The 19,891-nt window shown below is 39.6% G+C and overlaps 1 protein-coding gene and 1 long non-coding RNA gene across 3 annotated transcripts; one reads left to right on the top strand and one right to left on the bottom strand.

The window, feature by feature from the left end:
• The first annotated feature begins 53 nt into the window (after positions 1 to 53).
• LOC139179974 (uncharacterized) lies at positions 54 to 19,067 on the top strand. 2 transcript variants are annotated; one of them, XR_011564272.1, is made up of 5 exons: positions 54 to 3,268; positions 9,919 to 10,014; positions 15,706 to 15,916; positions 16,003 to 16,056; positions 18,709 to 19,067. It is a non-coding gene; the product is annotated as an uncharacterized lncRNA (long non-coding RNA). The 2 variants fall into 2 exon arrangements; XR_011564273.1 differs by lacking the exon at positions 9,919 to 10,014.
• On the bottom strand, positions 5,474 to 19,522 carry GSTO1 (glutathione S-transferase omega 1). Its single transcript, XM_019952998.2, has 6 exons — positions 19,388 to 19,522; positions 19,066 to 19,174; positions 15,262 to 15,484; positions 12,470 to 12,568; positions 7,187 to 7,293; positions 5,474 to 6,415 (listed from the first exon to the last, which is right to left on the bottom strand). The coding sequence occupies exons 1-6, from the start codon at positions 19,419 to 19,421 to the stop codon at positions 6,262 to 6,264; spliced, it is 726 nt and encodes a 241-aa protein (XP_019808557.1). The 5' UTR covers positions 19,422 to 19,522; the 3' UTR covers positions 5,474 to 6,261.
• Positions 19,523 to 19,891: the final 369 nt, after the last annotated feature.

Raw genomic sequence — 19,891 nt, 5'->3', positions numbered from 1 at the left:
CCAACCCCAGTCAACAGCCATGAACAAGAAGGCAAGACCCTCCATCAGCAAAAAGCTTATGACTCTAAAGGCTCAGCTGATGGTTATTATTTTTAGAGATAAAGTATTTTTTAATTAGGTTGTATAAATGATTTCTTTAAACATATTATTACACATTTAATAAACTATATTATAGTGTAGACATAACTTTTATATGTATTGGGAAACCAAAAAATTTGTGTGATTTACTTTATAGGAATATTTACTTTATTCCTGTGGTCTGGAGCCAAACCTATAATATCTCTGAGATATGCTTCTATATGGACTGTATCTACTCTTCATCTTTAAAATACTCCCAGTTTGGTTACTTGGTATAGTCTTATCAAAGGAATTGATAGTTAATTCAAACTAGTAGCCAACATTCATGTTGAATCATTAAACTCTAAAGGAATCCATAATAAAATTAGGATTAAATCATCAAGGATACACAGTGTTACTACTGTTATTTAATATCAACTTGGAAGTTCTAGTCAATGCAACAAAATATGAACATATAAAACTTATAGCTAGGAGAAAAGAGATAATGGATAATACAATAATCTTCTAGGACTGATAAAAGAATGCTCAGTAAGATGCTGGTTTCAAAATAAATATCCTTGCAATTAGAAGATTTAAATATTTAGGAGTGACTCTAATGAAGAAAATTACAAGAATCACTGACATAATATTTAGACATATAGAGACATACTCCTGCATGGCAAGTCTGGTTATCATACATGTAGTTCTGATATTCTTTACAGAAAGAAATTCATAGTTTTATCAAATGTTTTAGAGACCAGGAGTACATAAATGAATGATTTCAAGGTTCATCTAGAAGAACAGAAAGTAGAGAATGGGGATAATTTGAAAGAGAATATGACAAGGTAGAGGGCCCTCCTTAGCATTATGGTGCTGTCATCATATAGGGTGTGGGATTGGTTCAGGAGTCAATCAGTGAAAGAATTGAAGAGTGAGGACAGGCTCTGGAATACATGAAGCTAAGTATATGAAGAAGACACTCCCAGAATGATACCCATACACAGTAGATGATATGAATTATTAAACAATGGTGTTAAGAAAAATATTAGAACAAAAGTATCAAGTTAAGTCTTTATGTTAGACTGTGTATCAAAACATAAATCAAACAAAAGCAAGAGAGAATATAAACAAACCTATTGAAAAATAGATGAAACTGTGGTAGAAAATTGAAATAATTTAAGGTTGAAGAAGGACTTTTTGCACAAAGGAAAAAAGTGGAAATAGAAAGATTGAGATATTTCATTATATACAAATTTTACACCTATGAATATTGAAAATACCATGAAAAGTTAAAAGGCAAATAATACACTGAAGAAAGTATTTGGGACAAATATGGCAAAATATTTTCAGACCATTTATGAAATAAGAAAAAAGATATCTCATTAGAACAATGGATAAGGAACTCACCTAAACCACAAAACTACTAATGACCAAAAACATAAAAAATGTTTCATTTGAATATTCATTTTATAAAGTGTCATTTAAACAAAGGTGAGGTTTTTCTACTTATCAAAGTCACAATTCTTTTAAAGCTCATATTTGCTAGCACAGACTGCAGTGAAACTGGGAGCGCTCTTTTCCTAATGGTGGGCATATGAATTCATACAAGCTTCCCGAGAAGTAAATATCTACTCTATATCCACTTCAAGAACTATTCAGTTTAAAGGAAATAATCAGAAATAGGGCCACACATTTGTGTGCAAACGAATTAAAAGCACTGTCATAATAGCAGAAGATTGGAAGCAACCTAAATTTCCAGTAATCTGTGAATGGTTAAATAAGTTAAAGATCCCATAAAGAGGTACTATGCGAATGTTAAAATTCGTATTTTTGAAAAATTATTAATGATAAAATGCTCAAAGTAAACAAGCAAAAAAAAACTCAATAGAAATCATGGAATATATGATCCAAGTTCCATTTCTAAAATGAATTATTATGTAGGTTATTTATTTAATCCATGATTATTATAGCTATAAAAAGCAAAGTTATATTAACAAAAAAATGTATTTTTATAAGTAAAAACACAAGAAAACACCAAAAACAAATTTATCAAATTTTGTAGTATAATTAAGGAGTGTTTGTTTTTCTTCTCTGGATGGCTAGTGTGTGTGTGTGTTTTCTTCAAAAGTCTTGTGTTTTGTAAAATAAATGTAAAGAAAATATAAAATTAATAATCTTCAATTATGGGAGGAAGTGTCTGTCTAGCAAGGATAGAAAATTATTCCATTGAAGCCCCTGTCCAACAAGAAATTATATTTATTTTTGCACTGGATCCTCAGAAAATATAAGCTGTTTTTATTGATCAGACTATGCTAAATAAACCCAATAAATGATAAAGTTTAGTGGAATAGTAAGTTCAGTTAAAGTGAAAAGTGTAAAAATGCAGAGAACAGGGCCATTAAAAATATGCAGAATGAGCAATAGAGAATTGAATGTAAAGAAGACAGACATAGGAGAAGGCAAAAGTTGTGTCTATGGAACCACAGTGAAGAACAGCAGCTAAAGGAGGGGAAACTAAAGCCTCACACACAAGGAAGCGGAAGCAGACACCTCCCTGCATTAGCATCCTCACTGTGTAGATTTTAAACACATTGTTGCTAAGACTTTAAAGTCAAGTTTCATTTGTTCAACTGTAGGTACAAATGAGAAAATAACTTTTTATAGTTGTTCTAAGGACTGGAAGATATTAAGCTAAGGGCCAGATATGGCCTAAGGGACAGAGACATGCAATTAAGCTAGAATTATTGCAACTGCCCAGTGTATTTCAAGTTGTTTGAATAACTTCTCTAATTACCATGTTTCATATATTTATGGAATATTTTATGGTTCTTGGGCCATTTCAAGGCACACAGGGACATACATAGTGCAGTGTGCTTAATTCAGCACTGAAGTCATGAGACAGTGACCTCATGGCCTTAGTTCACTCAAAAATCTTTTAAACAGAGATCTTAACTTTGCTCATAGCTTTCTGTTAATAGTGTAAGAAACCAGCCTAGACATTGCACGAGGCAAATATATTTGAATTATGTGAAAATTATTAAATAAAAGAAATTAAACTATAAGGCTATAGTTAACCTGAACATAATGATTAAATCCTTGCACTGTATTTTATATTATAGGCAATGTTCTCCTGGACTCTACTTTCCTTCAGTTACTGTGGCACCTACCTGCCTAGTTACTCCTCCCTTCCAGAATTTGAACTGGCCCTCTGGTAAGTTGCAGCCTCCTGCAGAATTCCTTTCATTGGGTCACATTTTAATTTATCTTTCTGGATTTTATCAAAGCACGTCTACATGAGAAATTGGAACAAGGAAAAATGGAAGGAATAAAAGTCCTAATCATAAGGCTTAATATAATCAGTACTTTCAGGCAGCAAATTGGCAGGGCAAAAGCTAACAGATTAATTACTGTCTTTCTCATCAGTGTGTTATAATATTTCCTTTGTCAAGTAAAGAATACATGAATAAGTACATAAAGTTTCATCTTTTCCTAATAGGGTACCTATGAATTATTTTCATTATTTCCACTAATGCTGAAATTAAGATGGTCTTCATATTAGAGCCCAGTTTGAAGTAACTGTTTTTAGGGACATTAAAACAATTAAATGTTCAGAGACTGGAACATTATACTGCATTTCCCAGCTGTATAGGAAATACTTGTGAATAAGACACACGTCTGGTCTTTGCTGGATCACTTCATGTGGTCACCTTCAAAGATGCATTCACTGTTCTATCCATAATATAAACTCCTTTGGGGGGAAATTTGTCTTATTGAGGGGAAATACTTAATATTCTCAATCCAAGAATGATTGTGAATACTTACATACCAGCATTTTTCATGGAAATATGTAACAATCTTGATTCATAGAATAACATTTAGTTTATGCAGAATTTCTTTACTGTTTGTGCAGAAAATTTTTACTATTTACTGGTGGTCTAGTTGTTAAGACTCCATGTTCCCACTGTAGTGGACACAGGTTTGATCCCTGTTTCGCAACTATGATCCCTCAATCGGCCAAAAAAAAACCCACAACAACTTTCAGTTCAGTTCAGTTCAGTTCAGTTGCTCAGTCGTGTCCGACTCTTTGCGACCTGGTGAATTGCAGCATGCCAGGCCTCCCTGTCCATCACCAACTCCTGGAGTTTACTCAAACTCATGTCCATCGAGTCGGTGGTGCCATCCAACCATCTCATCCTCTGTCATCCCCTTCTCCTTCTGCCCCCAATCCCTCCCAGCATCAGAGTCTTTTCCAATGAGTCAACTCTTCACATGAGGTGGCCAAAGTACTGGAGTTTCAGCTTTAGCATCATTCCTTCCAAAGAAATCCCAGGGCTGATCACCTTCAGAATGGACTGGTTGGATCTCCTTGCAGTCCAAGGGACTCTCAAGAGTCTTCTCCAACACCACAGTTCAAAAGCATCAATTCTTCGGTGCTCAGCTTTCTTCACAGTCCAGCTCTCACATCCATACATTACCACTGGAAAAATCATAGCCTTGACTAGATGGACCTTTGTTGGCAAAGTAATGTCCCTGCTTTTGAATATGCTATCTAGGTTGGTCATATCTTTCCTTCCAAGGAGTAAGTGTCTTTTAATTTCATGGCTGCAATCACCATCTACAGTGATTTTGGAGCCCCCAAAAATAAAGTCTGACACTGTTTCCACTGTTTTCCCATCTATTTGCCATGAAGTGATGGGACAAGATGCCATGATCTTTGTTTTCTGAATGTTGAGCTTTAAGCCAACTTTTTCACTCTCCTCTTTCACTTTCATCAAGAGGTTCTTTAGTTCCTCTTCATTTTCTGCCATAAGGGTAGTGTCATCTGCATATCTGAGGTTATTGGTTATTTCTCCCGGCAATCTTGATTCCAGCTTGTGCTTCTTCCAGCCCTTTACTGAGATATAATTGATGTATAATTCACTGTATGTATGTATATATATATGTGTGTGTATATATATATATATATATATAAACAACTTTATATGTATATAAACAACTTGATAACTTTTGACTTACCCATAAAAGCATCACTATAATTGGGATAATGAATATATCCATCATCTCCAGAAGTTTTTCTGTGCTCCTTCAGGTCCTTCCTTATTGGCTCTCACCACACATACCCGTACACCACTGAAGCCCTGCCCCTCACTCCCAGGGAATCACTGATGTGCTTATTCACATTCTGGGTTAGTTTGCATTTTCAAGAATTACACATACATTATATACTCTTTCTTTGGGGTCTGGCTTCTTCCATGCAGCACAATTATTTTCTAATTCTCCCATGCTGCTGTGTTTTAGTTGTTGATTCCTTTCTATTCCATGGTATGGATATATATCACAGTTTATTTACCCACTCACCTTTTGATGGCTGTATTAGTTTGCTAGGGTTGCCATTAACAAAGTACCACAAACTGAGTGGCTTAAACACAGAAATTTATTGTCTCAGTTCTGGAGGCCAGAAGTCTGAGATCAAGTGTCAGCAGGATTGATTCCTGCTGAGCTACGACGGAGAATCTGTTCCTGATTGTGAATAACTGTCCTTGTGTTCACATGGTGTTCTCCTTCTGTGTGTATCTGTCTCTTAATTTCCCTTTTTATAAGGATACTAATCATACTGGAGTAGGTCCACATTAAATTACTTCATTTCATTTCATAAAGACCCTACTTCCAAATACAGTCACATTCTGAGATACTGAGAGTGAGGACATCAACCTACAAATTTTGAGGGACAAAATTCAATTCCTAGCAATACTTAAAGGATGAGCTTTGTGATGAGGAAAAGGAAGAGGATTCCAAGCAGAGGAAAGGCATATGCGGAAGCCATGAGGTCAGAAAAATTTGAAGATCTAATTAAGCAATCATAATGATGTGAACAAGAGATCAGCTATGAGAGGCAAGCACAGGAACAGTCTGAGGCCAGCTCATGATCAGCCCTAAGAATAAGTGCACTGCAGTTTATCCTCCAGTCTATCAGCATGGACTGTGATAGCCCTTAGAGTCATTTGAGCATTCTGAGACAGGAAATATGTTTATATTTCTGCAGGAGGGTCTTAAGGAAAGCCCACAGTATAGCCAAATTTGATGTCAAATCAGAGAAGGTGATCCAATAAGACATGAGAACACTTGGTAAAATAAAAGCATGGTATTATTCATGTTAGTGAAGCAAAGTATCAGCTATGTCTTCATTGCTGACTCTTGTCTCCATCAGAGACCATAGTCACAGGCCTCGGGGCTGTTCTGTAAGTAGAGGTTGAAGAAACCTTGAAGGGTCTTCACATCGGTGGGGAGGGATGATACTATGGGATCATTCTTCATGGATGCCATCCAGAGCTTTAGATTTGGAGTGTGGTCTACACACCTGCAGGATTTGGAAAAAATGGAGGGATGAACAAGGCTAAGTAGGAAGGCATTGCAAATGCTCCTGTAACTTGCCAGTTTCATATTGTTTTCCTCTAATCTTTTCAAGTAGTCCTTTAGAAATATTTCTTTAAGATATGCATAACCATAAAATAAGAGATTTGGAAGATATTGTAGAGGTCCTTGTTTTGTGGAAGAGGAATCTAAAACTAGAGTGAAGTGAATTGCTCAGTTAACCTAAGAACTTGTCCAAACTGAGAGACTGATATTTTTTTTAAATGAGAAAGTGAAAGACGACCAAGAACATTACATATTTATTACTCTCTGGTCAGATTGTGACTAATGGTAACTGTAAGCTCTAGGAAGTAGGAGTAAGCTAAGGTGGCTGCTAAACTTCAAAACATGGAGTTTGGATAACAGTGAGGGACTCTTGCTGGTAAATGGGAGGTGGCATTAGTCACACAATCCTGCCTGACGTCGTTATGAAAATGTATATCCTTATGGATTTTTAACCAAGAGGGAAGGAGTAAATCATTTTTCAAATATTTTACTACCTGTCACAGAACTCCCCACCCTTGCCCACCCCCAGAGATGGGAGAAAATCGTGAGTATAGGTATAGGACATGCCCTGGAAAGTCAAAGTATCCTTCTGTTGGCTGCTCCCATTAATCTACTTGATGAGATACATTAATTTTGTCCATAAAAAGGTTAGTGTATACAATTCCAGTTATCATTATCTTAAATTATGCAAAAAAAAATTCAAATGTCTTACTCATTTAACTCCAAGGCTTCTAGCCATTCAAACCAGGGCCAGATGAGGTAATCAATCATAGAAAGAGAACTGCCACCAAAGAAGGTTGTCTTCTTATTAGTCAGAACCTGAACATTAAACAGCATAAGAATACTTCTTATTTCTGCATCTGGTAAGGCAAGTCAAGTAAGTGACAGTAGCAACTTTTGCCCTGACATAGTCAAGTTGGGGTTTGTCTGATTAGTTTAAGCTTTAGAATCTCTTGGTTTGGGATAACGCAAAACAGTCTATTTTACTGGAAAGGGGAAAAAAGTAAAACAAGCCACAGAATACAAGATCTTTGCAATACACATACCCAACAAAGGACTGGTATTCAGAATATAGAAAGAACTCCTGGGAATCAATAAGAAAGAGGCAAACAATTCATCAGAAAATTGGGCAAGACTTGAATTTCACAAATGAGAAGTTCCAAATGGCCAATAATCATTTGAAAAAGTGCTCAGCTACATGAGTCATTCAGGAAATGCAAATTAAAATGAAAATGTCATACCACTTCACATCCATCAGAATGGCTAAAAGGAATAAGATGAAGTTAGTAACTCTGTAGACCCACTGCTGACAGGAGTATAAATTGGTTTAGCCATTTTTTTTTTTAACATTGTCTCCTAAAGCAGAGTGCATGCATACTCTATAACCCAGTAATTCTACTTTTTGAAAATGTGAACATATAGTCACTAAACCATAGGTATAAGAATGTTCATCACAGCACTATTTTATAACCGCAAAGTGGAAATGTTTACTGTCCATTAGGACTAAAATGAATAAATTGTGCAGTAGTCATACATTGCCTGGAGAATCCCAGGGACAGAGGAGGCCGTCTATGGGGTTGCACAGAGTCGGACACGACTGAAGCGACTTAGCAGCAGCAGCATACATTGGAACACTATACAAAGTATAGGAATGAACTAACTACACGCAATATAGATGAACTTCAGAAACTTGATATTATATGAAAGATGTCAGACCCCAAAGAGTGAATATTATGATTCCATTTGTATGAAGTACAAAAATCATTCAAAACTAATATTCTCTTTCTTGATACGGGTGCCAGTTTCATGGTTGTGTTTACTTTGTAAATTCATCAAGATATACTCTTACGCTTTGGGTAAATCTCTGCATATAATACTTCAGTAGAAAAGTTTACTTAAAATATATTGGAAATAACTAGATTAATTATTAAACAGATGCCAAGTAAAATTCTTTGAAAACAAAGCACAAAAGTGTATGCCTGAAATTTAAGAAGGTGAATTGGTATTATGGTTTTACAAAGAAAAGAACTGAGATTACTGTCTAGCTAATTAACACCAAACCATTTTGCCATTTATAAGATATCCATAGTTTTTTTTCAGGGCCCTTATAATATTCTGCATTGTAAACAGGTTGTTTATACCTACCTGAGTATGTTTTTGGTCTACCACCAAATTAACCATCTGCATAGTATGAACTGCCTCTCACTTTCTACCTCCCATACTGTTCAGCAGAGTACCTTGAATTATTAGGTACTTAGAATGCTACAATGAATCAATATTGTTTGGGACTGTCCTTAAAACTGTAGTGACTGGTAATTGTATTGTGCATAATAAAGTAAGTATAGTTTCAGTCAGAAGGAAATAACCTCTCAGCAGCCTGAAACATGGAAATGTATTAGTCCTTAACTGGGAGTCTATAAGCACAGATGGGAAGAAACATATGCCTCCCAACTAACCCCAAATTTAGCAGGAAGTGTATGGATTTTCTACTGCTCAAAGGGTCAGCACCCTCAGCCTCCACACTGTTCAGGGCCAACTATAGTTGTACACAGAGATTTTTTGAAATCAGGAAACATGATCATCTTCATGTCCATATATACGAAAACTTAGATGAAATGGACAATTTTCAGTAAAAATAGAAATTACCAAAATTGATTTAAGAAAAAATACAACACCCCCCCAAATTAATCACCATTAAAAATTGAACTCTACCCACATAAAAGACACCAGACTCAAATATTTTACAGAAATAGCCAAAAGATATCAAATGGTTTCAGAGCTTAGACATCCAGAGAAAGTAACAACTCATTTTATGAGGTGAGAATATCCTTGATATATAAAACCAAATAAAGATACTATTAGAACAAAGTAATCTATTATATAAACAAATACGCAAATATTCTTTAAATATTAACTAATTTTAGAATATATATGAAAACCATTTAAAACAATTAGGTTTTATCCCAGTAATACTAGCATAGTTCAACACCAGAAAAATCTGTTAGTTATACTATACTCTTCAGTTTAAAGGGAAAAATTTTTTATGAACATTTGAAAAAATGTAATAGGAACAGACAAAGCATTCAATAAAATCGAACACTCATTCATGGCTTAAAAAAAAAAAAAAACAGCAAACTTCAAGACTCAGTTGGTAAAGAATCTGCCTGCAGTGCAGGAGACCCAGGTTTGATCCCTGGGTTGGGAAGATTCCCTGGAGAAGGAAATGGCAACCCACTCGAGTAGTCTTGCCTGGAGAATCCCATGGACAGAGGAGCCTGGCAGGCTACAGTCCATGGGGTCACAAGAGTTGGACACAACTTAGTGACTAAAGAGAGAGACAGTAATAGAACTTTCTTAATGGAAAAAAAAAAAAAACGGTTTCTGAAATAATCTACAGCAAAATTCATACTTACTGATAAAAGCCTGCATTTCCATATGAAACAGGAACTGTGTCTTCCCTCAGTAAAAACCTAACGCTCAGTGTGAATGGAAGAGGAATTCTCGTGTAAAGGTCCAAATGGCAGTTCTTCTGCAAAGCAGGTAAACTATATCTGGGCTTCCCCAAGTGTCTGTCTAATTCATGGCATCTCTTTGTGGCGGGGAATGTTTATTATATAATAATAAGTAGAAAAAAGAACACGAATGATTTATGCTCTGATTATGGTTAGGATCTGATAGAGTGCCTGATGAACTATGGAATGAGGTTCGTGACATTGTACAGGAGACAGGGATCAAGACCATCCCCATGAAAAAGAAATGCAAAAAAGCAAAATGGCTGTCTGGGGAGGCCTTACAAATAGCTGTGAAAAGAAGAGAGGCGAAAAGCAAAGGAGAAAAGGAAAGATATAAGCATCTGAATGCAGAGTTCCAAAGAATAGCAAGAAGAGATAAGAAAGCCTTCTTCAGCAATCAATGCAAAGAAATAGAGGAAAACAACAGAACGGGAAAGACTAGAGATCTCTTCAAGAAAACTAGAGATACCAGGGAACATTTCATGCAAAGATGGGCTCGATGAAGGACAGAAATGGTATGGACCTAACAGAAGCAGAAGATATTAAGAAGAGATGGCAAGAATACACAGAAGAACTATACAAAAAAGATCTTCATGACCCAGATAATCACGATGCTGTGATCACTGACCTAGAGCCAGACATCCTGGAATGTGAAGTCAAGTTGGCCTTAGAAAGCATCACTACGAACAAAGCTAGTGGAGGTGATGGAATTCCAGTTGAGCTATTCCAAATCCTGAAAGATGATGCTGTGAAAGTGCTGCACTCAATATGCCAGCAAATTTGGAAAACTCAGCAGTGGCCACAGGACTGGAAAAGGTCAGTTTTCATTCCAATCCCAAAGAAAGGCAATGCCAAAGAATGCTCAAACTACCGCACAATTGCACTCATCTCACACGCTAGTAAAGTAATGCTCAAAATTCTCCAAGCCAGGCTTCAGCAATATGTGAACCGTGAACTTCCTGATGTTCAAGCTGGTTTTAGAAAAGGCAGAGGAACCAGAGATCAAATTGCCAACATCCGCTGGATCATGGAAAAGGCAAGAAAGTTCCAGAAAAACATCTATTTCTGCTTTATTGACTATGCCAAAGCCTTTGACTGTGTGGATCACAATAAACTGTGGAAATTCTGAAAGAGATAGGAATACCAGACCACCTGACCTGCCTCTTGAGAAATTTGTATGCAGGTCAGGAAGCAACAGTTAGAATTGGACATGGAACAACAGACTGGTTCCAAATAGGAAAAGGAGTACGTCAAGGCTGTATATTGTCACCCTGTTTATTTAACTTATATGTAGAGTACATCATGAGAAATGCTGGACTGGAAGAAACACAAGCTGGAATCAAGACTGCCGGGAGAAGTATCAATAACCTCAGATATGCAGATGACACCACCCTTATGGCAGAAAGTGAAGAGGAACTAAAAAGCCTCTTGATGAAAGTGAAAGTGGAGAGTGAAAAAGTTGGCTTAAAGCTCAACATTCAGAAAACGAAGATCATGGCATCCAGTCCCATCACTTCATGGGAAATAGATGGGGAAACAGTGGAAACAGTGTCAGACTTTATTTTTCTGGGCTCCAAAATCACTGCAGATGGTGACTGCAGCCATGAAATTAAGAGACGCTTACTCCTTGGAAGGAAAGTTATGACCAACCTAGATAGCATATTCAAAAGCAGAGACATTACTTTGCCAACAAAGGTCCGTCTAGTCAAGGCTATAGTTTTTCCTGTGGTCATGTATGGATGTGAGAGTTGGACTGTGAAGAAGGCTGAGCGCCGAAGAATTGATGCTTTTGAACTGTGGTGTTGGAGAAGACTCTTGAGAGTCCCTTGGACTGTAGGGAGATCCAACCAGTCCATTCTGAAGGAGATCAGCCCTGGGATTTCTTTGGAAGGAATGATGCTAAAGCTGAAACTCCAGTACTTCGGCCACCTCATGTGAAGAGCTGACTCATTGGAAAAGACTCTGATGCTGGGAGGGATTGGGGGCAGGAGGAGAAGGGGATGACAGAGGACGAGATGGCTGGATGGCATCACTGACTTGATGGACACGAGTCTCAGTGAACTCCGGGAGTTGGTGATGGACAGGGAAGCCTGGCGTGCTGCAATTCATGGGGTTGCAAAGAGTCAGACACAACTGAGCAACTGATCTGATCTGAATGTTTAAAAATATACATAGAACAAGCATAGAAAAATTAAAACAGGTGACAAATTGTGGAAATGTGGGTGACATTTTTCCTTGATATTTTAATGTCAGTGCAATAAAATGTTCTAAAAGCAAGTCCATGACAAAACATTTTTAGGTGTTGTCATTTATATCCTAAACACAGCAGCTTATAGCTATCTGTTGTAAACTAAAATTTCCTTTTTGGTGTTATTGCTAATTACCTTAAAGTGATTTTGGAGATGGGAATATTAAAAAAAAAGAATAGAAGAAAAAATGGATACCATGTATTACTCCCATAAAATCAAGAAGGGGTTGATTACCTCCTCCAGCTTGCTGAATTCTTTATGCAGTTCTTCTTTTAGGCCAGAGCAATCTTCCTTATTTTGCTTTCTAAGAAAGCTTACCATCAAAGATGGTACCTAGACAGAGAAAAATTTCTTAGTTTATCAGTGTGAAGCTAATGATATCAGCCCCTTCATATAAAAGCACCACAGAACCCTTATAGTCCCAGAGTCAGGGTGTTCTGGAAACTTTAGTTTCTGTACTCACAGAGGTCAGGTACTGATCTTAAAAACAGTTTTGTGGCCTAAGATGCTGTAAGAGTCAAGATTTTATAAGGAACTATTAGGAGAAGCCATCTTGTTGAGTTTGAGTCAAACATATCTTGAAAGGACACTGATAGAATTGTTGCTCATTGAATTGTTGAGAGGCGGAACAAACAGGTCTGGAACTGAACTGGACCATTCCAAAATCATGGTGGAAACGGACCTGATGGGAAGCATTCTTTGCCACCAGTGAATTGAGCACTCAGTGCTACAGTTTGTGCCCCTGCCAGATGCTGGACTATAAGGTTAGTGATGCCAGGCTGGAATTGAATCTTGCAATCACCCCAGCTCCTGAAAGCCAGGAGCTCTGCTACCAGCCACTCTCATCAGCAGAACCGGTGCCCCAGCCCATGCCTACTTCTCCACATGTCTCATTTCTGAACTGAACCCTAGTATGTGTGCATGTGAGAGGAAGAGCGTAGATCCCAGGCCTTGGCACGAGCTGCAAAGAGAGCTGGGAAGGAGATTTTCCTGATCTCTACCTTGGGACAAGCATGAGAAGACAGCTCAAAGTGGCTGACAACCTGAAGACTTGACAGGTGTAGCAGCAGATGCTTTAATGCTTGTGGTGGAGGTGTTTGTGTTTTAATGCTCAGTCTTTGGTATTGTCTCACTGCAAGAGACAGAAATCCACTTGTCCCAGTGTAAGTAAACAGGCCCTTGTAAAAGTACAGGAGAATGTCCAGAAAGCCTATCCATGTTGGTACAGCTTGCCTTCATTGGAACTGAGGTTTGCAGGCAGCCGTTCCTTCCACATTTCCATCTGGGTCTGGATGGTCTTTCATCTCTGCTTCTCCTTGAATGTCTGCTTCATATTATTTGCCAAATGTCAGTTCCCTTTGCAATGTTCTTAACCTCTGCTTTGCTAAAAATTCTTTTTGTGTGTGTCTTTGGTTTGTTAGGTCTCCAGTGATATAAACGTACAGCTCCAAAATCTCAACACCTTTATTGTCTTAGTTTGTGTCTCATTCCCAAGTTCTCAGGAAAATAATTATTGGTCTGGGGTACGGCTGGGGGCTTTTCTGGCTTCCTGAGCTGTGGTCAGGAGGATGGGGTCATGCGGTACTTAAGCCCACCTCTTCTCTGAGTGTGAGCAGGGAAGAAACGGTGGGCGTCTCCAGCTGTTAGCGCCTTTTCTTTCTAGACAGTACAAGAAATCTCAGTATTATGATTCTTTAATTCGCCAATATCTTTCTTGTAAACACCATATCCCCTGTCTATCATCTTCGACAGTGGAAATCTCTAGCATTCTTTCACTGTCATTCTGCTAAGCCAGCCAACTCCCTCTTCCTTCCCCACTGGTTTTTCCCTTTTCAGTGTTTCCTTAGACAATATGTTCTCCCTACAAGTCTCACTTTGTAGATTTTTTTTCACCATTTCTTTCCCTAGAGACAAGATGTTTCCTATTATGCTGACATATATCCTGATGAACTAACAGAATTATACAGACATTATATAGATATAACCTGATGCGGCTATTCACATTGTCTGCTCTTGGTCATTTCTTTTTTAATACTAACTGTTTGAACTAATCTAACTGTTTGAATTAATACTGATGCTAGTTCAAACACAGGAAGTTCTCTACAGGAATGCCATTACTCAGCCCATAAGGAGCTGTTGCCAACACACAGGAGATGCCCACAGATAAACACTGTGGCTAGAAGAACAAGAGCCAACACTGAGTATTCACCATGTATTGGACTTCAAGTGTTTTATATTAACCGATTTTTTTCAGTGGCACAGGAACCCTTATTATACTCATTTTATACATGAGCTGAGGTACAGAGGCAAATAACAAATAACTTGCTTAGAGTCACACAGCTAAGGAGTGGCAGGGCTGGTGACAAGCCTAGGCAGTGAGCCAGCAGTGATGGAAACACGGCTCTCATCCTCAGAAGCTCACAGCCCTGGTACAACACACAGGCATGCAACTTACGTACAAGAAGGCAGCAGTCCCCACAGAGGGAAGTTAGCACATGTGAGAACACAGAGCTGGGCACTAACAAGCTTCTGGGAGACAGCAGTCTCCAGACAGGTACAGTGGTTCCTTAGTGTTTGCTGGGGGTGGCAGGGTTGGGGTGGAAGTGGGGGTTGGGTTCCAGGACACCCCGCCCCCAGATAGGAAAATCTGAATGCTCAACTCCCTTATATAAATCGGCACAGTATAGTCAGCCCTCAGCCTCTATGGTCCCACTCATACAGGAGTGCAGACTGCACAAAAGAGAACCTGGGACAACCAGGCAAAGTAAGAAGGGGGAAGAGTCTTCTAGAAAGACTAGAGCAGAAGGTAGCAAGTCTGGGAAAAATTTCAGCATGACAAGAATATAAAGCGTTAGGAAAGTAAAAAGGATTCAGATCATGAAAGGGCGCACGGGACATGTCAGAGCCGGCAAGAGCATAATCCTGTTTCTTTCCCTTCCAAATCACTGAACCTAGAGTGACAGCACTGATTCAGCTTTAAAAACAAAGACATTTTCAATAGGAGCTGAAATTGCTTAAACACGCACCTTAGAAAAGGACTCAAAGACCATCTTTTGGCAAGCTTTCTCATAGGGGTCGCCTGGCAACAGCTTCTTCCCTGGATATGCTTCATCCAGGTACTCACAAGTGATGGCAGATTCATAGATCAACTGACCCAGACTGGTTTCCAGGACCGGCACTAGGCCTAAGGGATTCTTCTTGAAAAACCACTCAGGCTTATTTTTCAGGTTGATGTTGATGACTTCATGCCTGAAAAACACACAAAAGACAGTGAAGACAGTAACATTTTTCTTGTATTCCTGAATAAAATGTCAACGGTCTCATCACCCACTTAGCTGATCAGACCCCAAAATTTGGAGTCAGTGTGGCCTTGATTCCTTCCCCCTGCCCCCTCTTCCTCAAATCGCATGGATCAGCAAGACCTGTCAGCTAGACCTTCAAATCACAGTCTGGCTTCATCTGCTTCTCAGCTTTAACACTGCCACCTCGTCCAAGACATCATCTGCCACCTGGACCTCTACGGTAGTCCCACTGGCCCGTCTGCTTCCACTATGGCCTCCCTACAGTCAGTTACTCTACTCGAGTGCCTGTGTACTCAGCTGCTAAGTCGTGTCAAATCTTTGCAACCCCATGGCCATGGACTGTAGCCCACCAGGCTCCACTGTCTATGGGATTTCCCAGGTAAGAATACTGGAGTGGGTTACCTTTTCCTTCTCCAGGGGATCTTCCAGACACAGGGATTGAACCAGTATCTCCTACATTGGCAGGTGAATTCCTTACCACTGAGCCACCTGAGAAGTCCCCACTCTCCATATACAAAGGTAAGTTGAATGAGGCCACCCTCCTGCTTATTTACAACTGCTCCTCACTGCAATGCGGATAAACTCTGAACCCCTTTTTATGCCATGTGATCTGGCCCTAGGTTACCTGTCACATCTGTTTCCTATGACTTTTGCTTTGGTCATTATGATCTGACCACACTGGCCTTTTTTATATCTCTTGAATTACTTTCTTCATTGAACTTAAGATATGCATCTGAAATTACTTTGCTAACTTAATTACATATTTGTTATGTCACCTCCTTAGAATGTAAGCTCCATGAAAGCAGTGATCTGCTTGTGTGTCTTGGTCATATTCATAAACAAACATGTAAATGAGCAAAGTTTTAAATAGATTCAAATGGTATGAAGATATATAAACATTTTTAGATAGGTACTCAACACACATTGGTTGAATAAATAAGTGGAAATTCTTCAAGACTGTCATTTAGATATTCCATTTGGGACTAAAAATATCTGAGCCAACTAATTGAGTTTGTTCAGGTCTCACTACATGAGAATCAACATGGTATTAATAAAATTCAGTTTCTTTTGCTAATCTGAATAGAAAGTTCATCAATTTTTACAAGAATATTAAGGAATCCAAAAAATTCATCCACAAAATAAGCTTTCAGATTAAATTTCCATGCATTGATTTTTTTTTTTTAATGGCATATGAGTAAATTACACTAAATAAACCCATAAAGAAGAAACAGGTGAAGTCCGAACTATATTGATTGTTTTTAGATCTGATTTCTGTCCTGCCTGAAAGATTTAGGGGAAACAAACGGAAGGGAAGGTTCATATAATTGTTAAAGTCAGGTCTCAGGTCCATATCATTGTCAAAGCTGGAAAAGTGTTAATAGAACCAATTAGTTACTCAGAAATAATACACCCCAACGTCTTTTGTTCCTTTATCCCCATCCACCTGAGTAGCTACAAAATCATTTAGCTTGAGGATTAAATACACAATCCTACCCTCTCTCCCACAGAAAGAAAGGAATAGCCAGAACGAACAGTGGCGTTTGTGTGTATGTATTAAAGGGTTTGTCTGCTGACAGATTACTGTACACTCATATACAAGCCACTGCAAGAATAATGAGGCTCTCTGCCAAGGAATTATCAAGATTTCTGAAATTTCATACTATGAAAAGAAAAGGTAAATTCTGGGTTTTTGTAATAAACAAGGTTCTCAGAACACATGCATTTTGGTAATCTGGCACGATGAGCCAACAGGGTAACATACCTGCTGCAGCAAGTTGGAAGATGTGCCTTTCAGAGAAAACCAGGCTTTAGTAGATTCTATAATGATCCAACCAGTCAATCCTAAAGGAAATCAGTCCTAAATATTCATTGGAAGGATTGATGGTGAAGCTGAAGCTCCAGTACTTTGGCCACCTGATGTGAAGAACTGACTCATTGGAAAAGACCCTGATACTGGGAAAGATTGAAGGCAGGAGAAGGGGACGACAGTGGATGAGATGGTTGGATGGCATCACTGATGCCACGGACATGAGTTTGAGTAGGCTCTGGGCGTTGGTGATGGATAGGGAAGCCTAGCACGCTGCAGTCCATGGGGTCGCAAAGTTGGACACAACCGAGCGACTAGACTGAACTGCTAATGCTGTACAGTCAGCGTGCATGCATGCTAAGTCGCTTCAGTCATGTCTGACTCTTTGCAAGCCTAAGGACTGTAGCCCGCCAGGCTTCTCTGTCCATAGGGATTCTCCAGGCAAGAATATGGAGTGGGTTGCCGTGCCCTCCTCCAGAGGATCTTCCTGACTAAGGGATCGAATCCGCATCTCTTAAGTTTCCTACATTGGCAGGCAGTTTCTTTATCACTAATGCCACCTGAGAAGCCCCATAGTAAAGTCAGCTACCTCTCTAATCAAAGTCCCCTGGGACTAAAAACTAATCCATGAACATAGTAGACCTCTGTTGTCTGCACTGCCCAGCAGCTGTTACCACCCTTCACCCCCTATCACACATTTTTATAGTAAATCAATCCCGTTTCCCTTTGGAAAACTGTGCCAGTAAGATAGGGTTGTTTTCAACTTAGAAGTCCAGAGGGGCACTCACCCAGGACTTGGTGCCTTCAAATCCAGCTGTGTCTTAATGCTGAATTTTTCTTTTTAAAAAAATTAATTTAATTTTTGGTTGCACTGAGTCTTTGTTGCTGTGCAAAGGCTTTCTCTAGTTGTGGAGAGTGGGAGTTACACTCTAGTTTTGGAGTTACACTCTAGATTCTTCAATTGTATGAGCACAAGATATGTCTTTTTTCAATCCAACTGAATTGGATATCTGTTAATTGCAATAAGAGATTCTAATACAGTAAATATTATGATATTTAGATAAGACAATGTTTTGATAAGTGTTACTAAATGTTGAATATTTTGCTATGTGTTCAGAATCAGTTTCACCCAGAATATGATGGAAATCTTACTGCAGTGATGACTAATTGATAAATAATGTGTTTTTTTTACCCTTTGGAATATATCTTACCTTTTTTAGGGAAAAGGAATTGCCTGCTTAATTCTCCCCCTAGAAGACTAAAAGTAGTTTATACATTCTAAGCATATAGATAGAAAATTTCTTTGGAATGGAAACTATCTCTTAAAACTTCCACACCACATATATCTAATGTTTGTTCAACAGATTCCAAAGGTCACTCTAAGGGAGAAGGTTCCAGTGGCTCTTCAGTGTCAGAGAAAAGCCAATGACTTGCAGATTTCTTGTGGGAAACGCCTATGTCAATAACCTTGCTGTGTGGCTTCCCCAAAGCATGAATTTTTAGGCATAGACACTTTATTTGCTTCAACCAATAACCCAAACTATAGAAATATGCACAGTACAATTAACTCAGTACTCTACCCAGAGTCAAGGCCGGGACTCTGGACTGGGATATAGGGCAATATAGCAAGACTCAGGGATCTGCCAGAGCTCAAATAGCTGGCCTTCCTCAGCAGCTGGTTCATGGCCAAATCGGGGAGCAGCCCCCTCCATGGTCCTCACCGGATTCCCTTGGCCCTCAGGACCAGGAGCGTCCTCTTGGCGTAAGGACAGAACCTCATGCTGTAGACACGGATCAGGCCCTCGGGGACGGGCCCTGGGGGCGCGCTTCCTGCGGGGAGAACCGGACGCAGTTACAACCCAGAGAGTGGCAGGGACCCCCAGCCTCCAGCTGTTCCCCGGACCCAGCAGTGGAGAGGTCCCGCGCGCTGCGGCCCCGGCCTCTTTCCCCGGGCGGGTGCCTTCCCAGGAGGTTCAGCCGCACGCCGACCCGCGGCCGAGGGTCGCCCAGATCCCCGCGGCAGATCGCGGAGGGCAGCCTCACCCTTCCCCAGGCTTCTGACCGTTCCGCCGGACATTGCAGCGCAGCACAGGCCGAGCTCCCAATGGAGTTTAAAGTTCAACCAGGAAGTCGGTCGCGCCTCCCCTATTTTTCTCAGAAGTGCCAGGCTGGGGCAGCCGTCAGCCCGCCCTGGGCTGTGTGCGCAGGGACCCGCGCTGCCCGGGCGCTGAAAGGAAATCTGAGCGCAGAGGCCCCTGGGCGACCCGACCCAGCGCGCAGGCGGATTCCCCACCCTCTCCAAGAAGGAAGACCCAACTACCGCAGCCTGGGTGCCTGGAGGGAGATCACAGCCGATATTCCCACTGCAGGCGCCTTTGCAGTACATGTGAAAACTGGAGTCTTAAATTCACCCTCTCTGAGCCTGTTTCTTCTGCAGTATGGTTGTTGGAAGGATTCTATTTTTACTAAGTTCTTAATACATAGTAGGAACTCAATAAATTGAGGTTTATTATGACTACTATAAAACGGATCAATTACAGGAAAATA

The sequence above is a fragment of the Bos indicus genome, chromosome 26 (assembly GCF_029378745.1).
Source record: "Bos indicus isolate NIAB-ARS_2022 breed Sahiwal x Tharparkar chromosome 26, NIAB-ARS_B.indTharparkar_mat_pri_1.0, whole genome shotgun sequence".
Lineage (NCBI taxonomy): Eukaryota > Metazoa > Chordata > Mammalia > Artiodactyla > Bovidae > Bos > Bos indicus.
This window is presented reverse-complemented; position numbering and strand designations above follow the sequence as displayed.

Coding starts and splice junctions, on each gene's coding strand:
- GSTO1 (XM_019952998.2), bottom strand. CDS start 19,421: ATGTCCGGCGGAACGGTCAGAAGCCTGGGGAAGG. Junction 19,175..19,387: donor GGTCAGAAGCCTGGGGAAGG/GTGAGGCTGCCC, acceptor TTCTCCCCGCAG/GAAGCGCGCCCCCAGGGCCC. Junction 12,569..15,261: donor TCTTTGAGTCCTTTTCTAAG/GTGCGTGTTTAA, acceptor TTCTCTGTCTAG/GTACCATCTTTGATGGTAAG.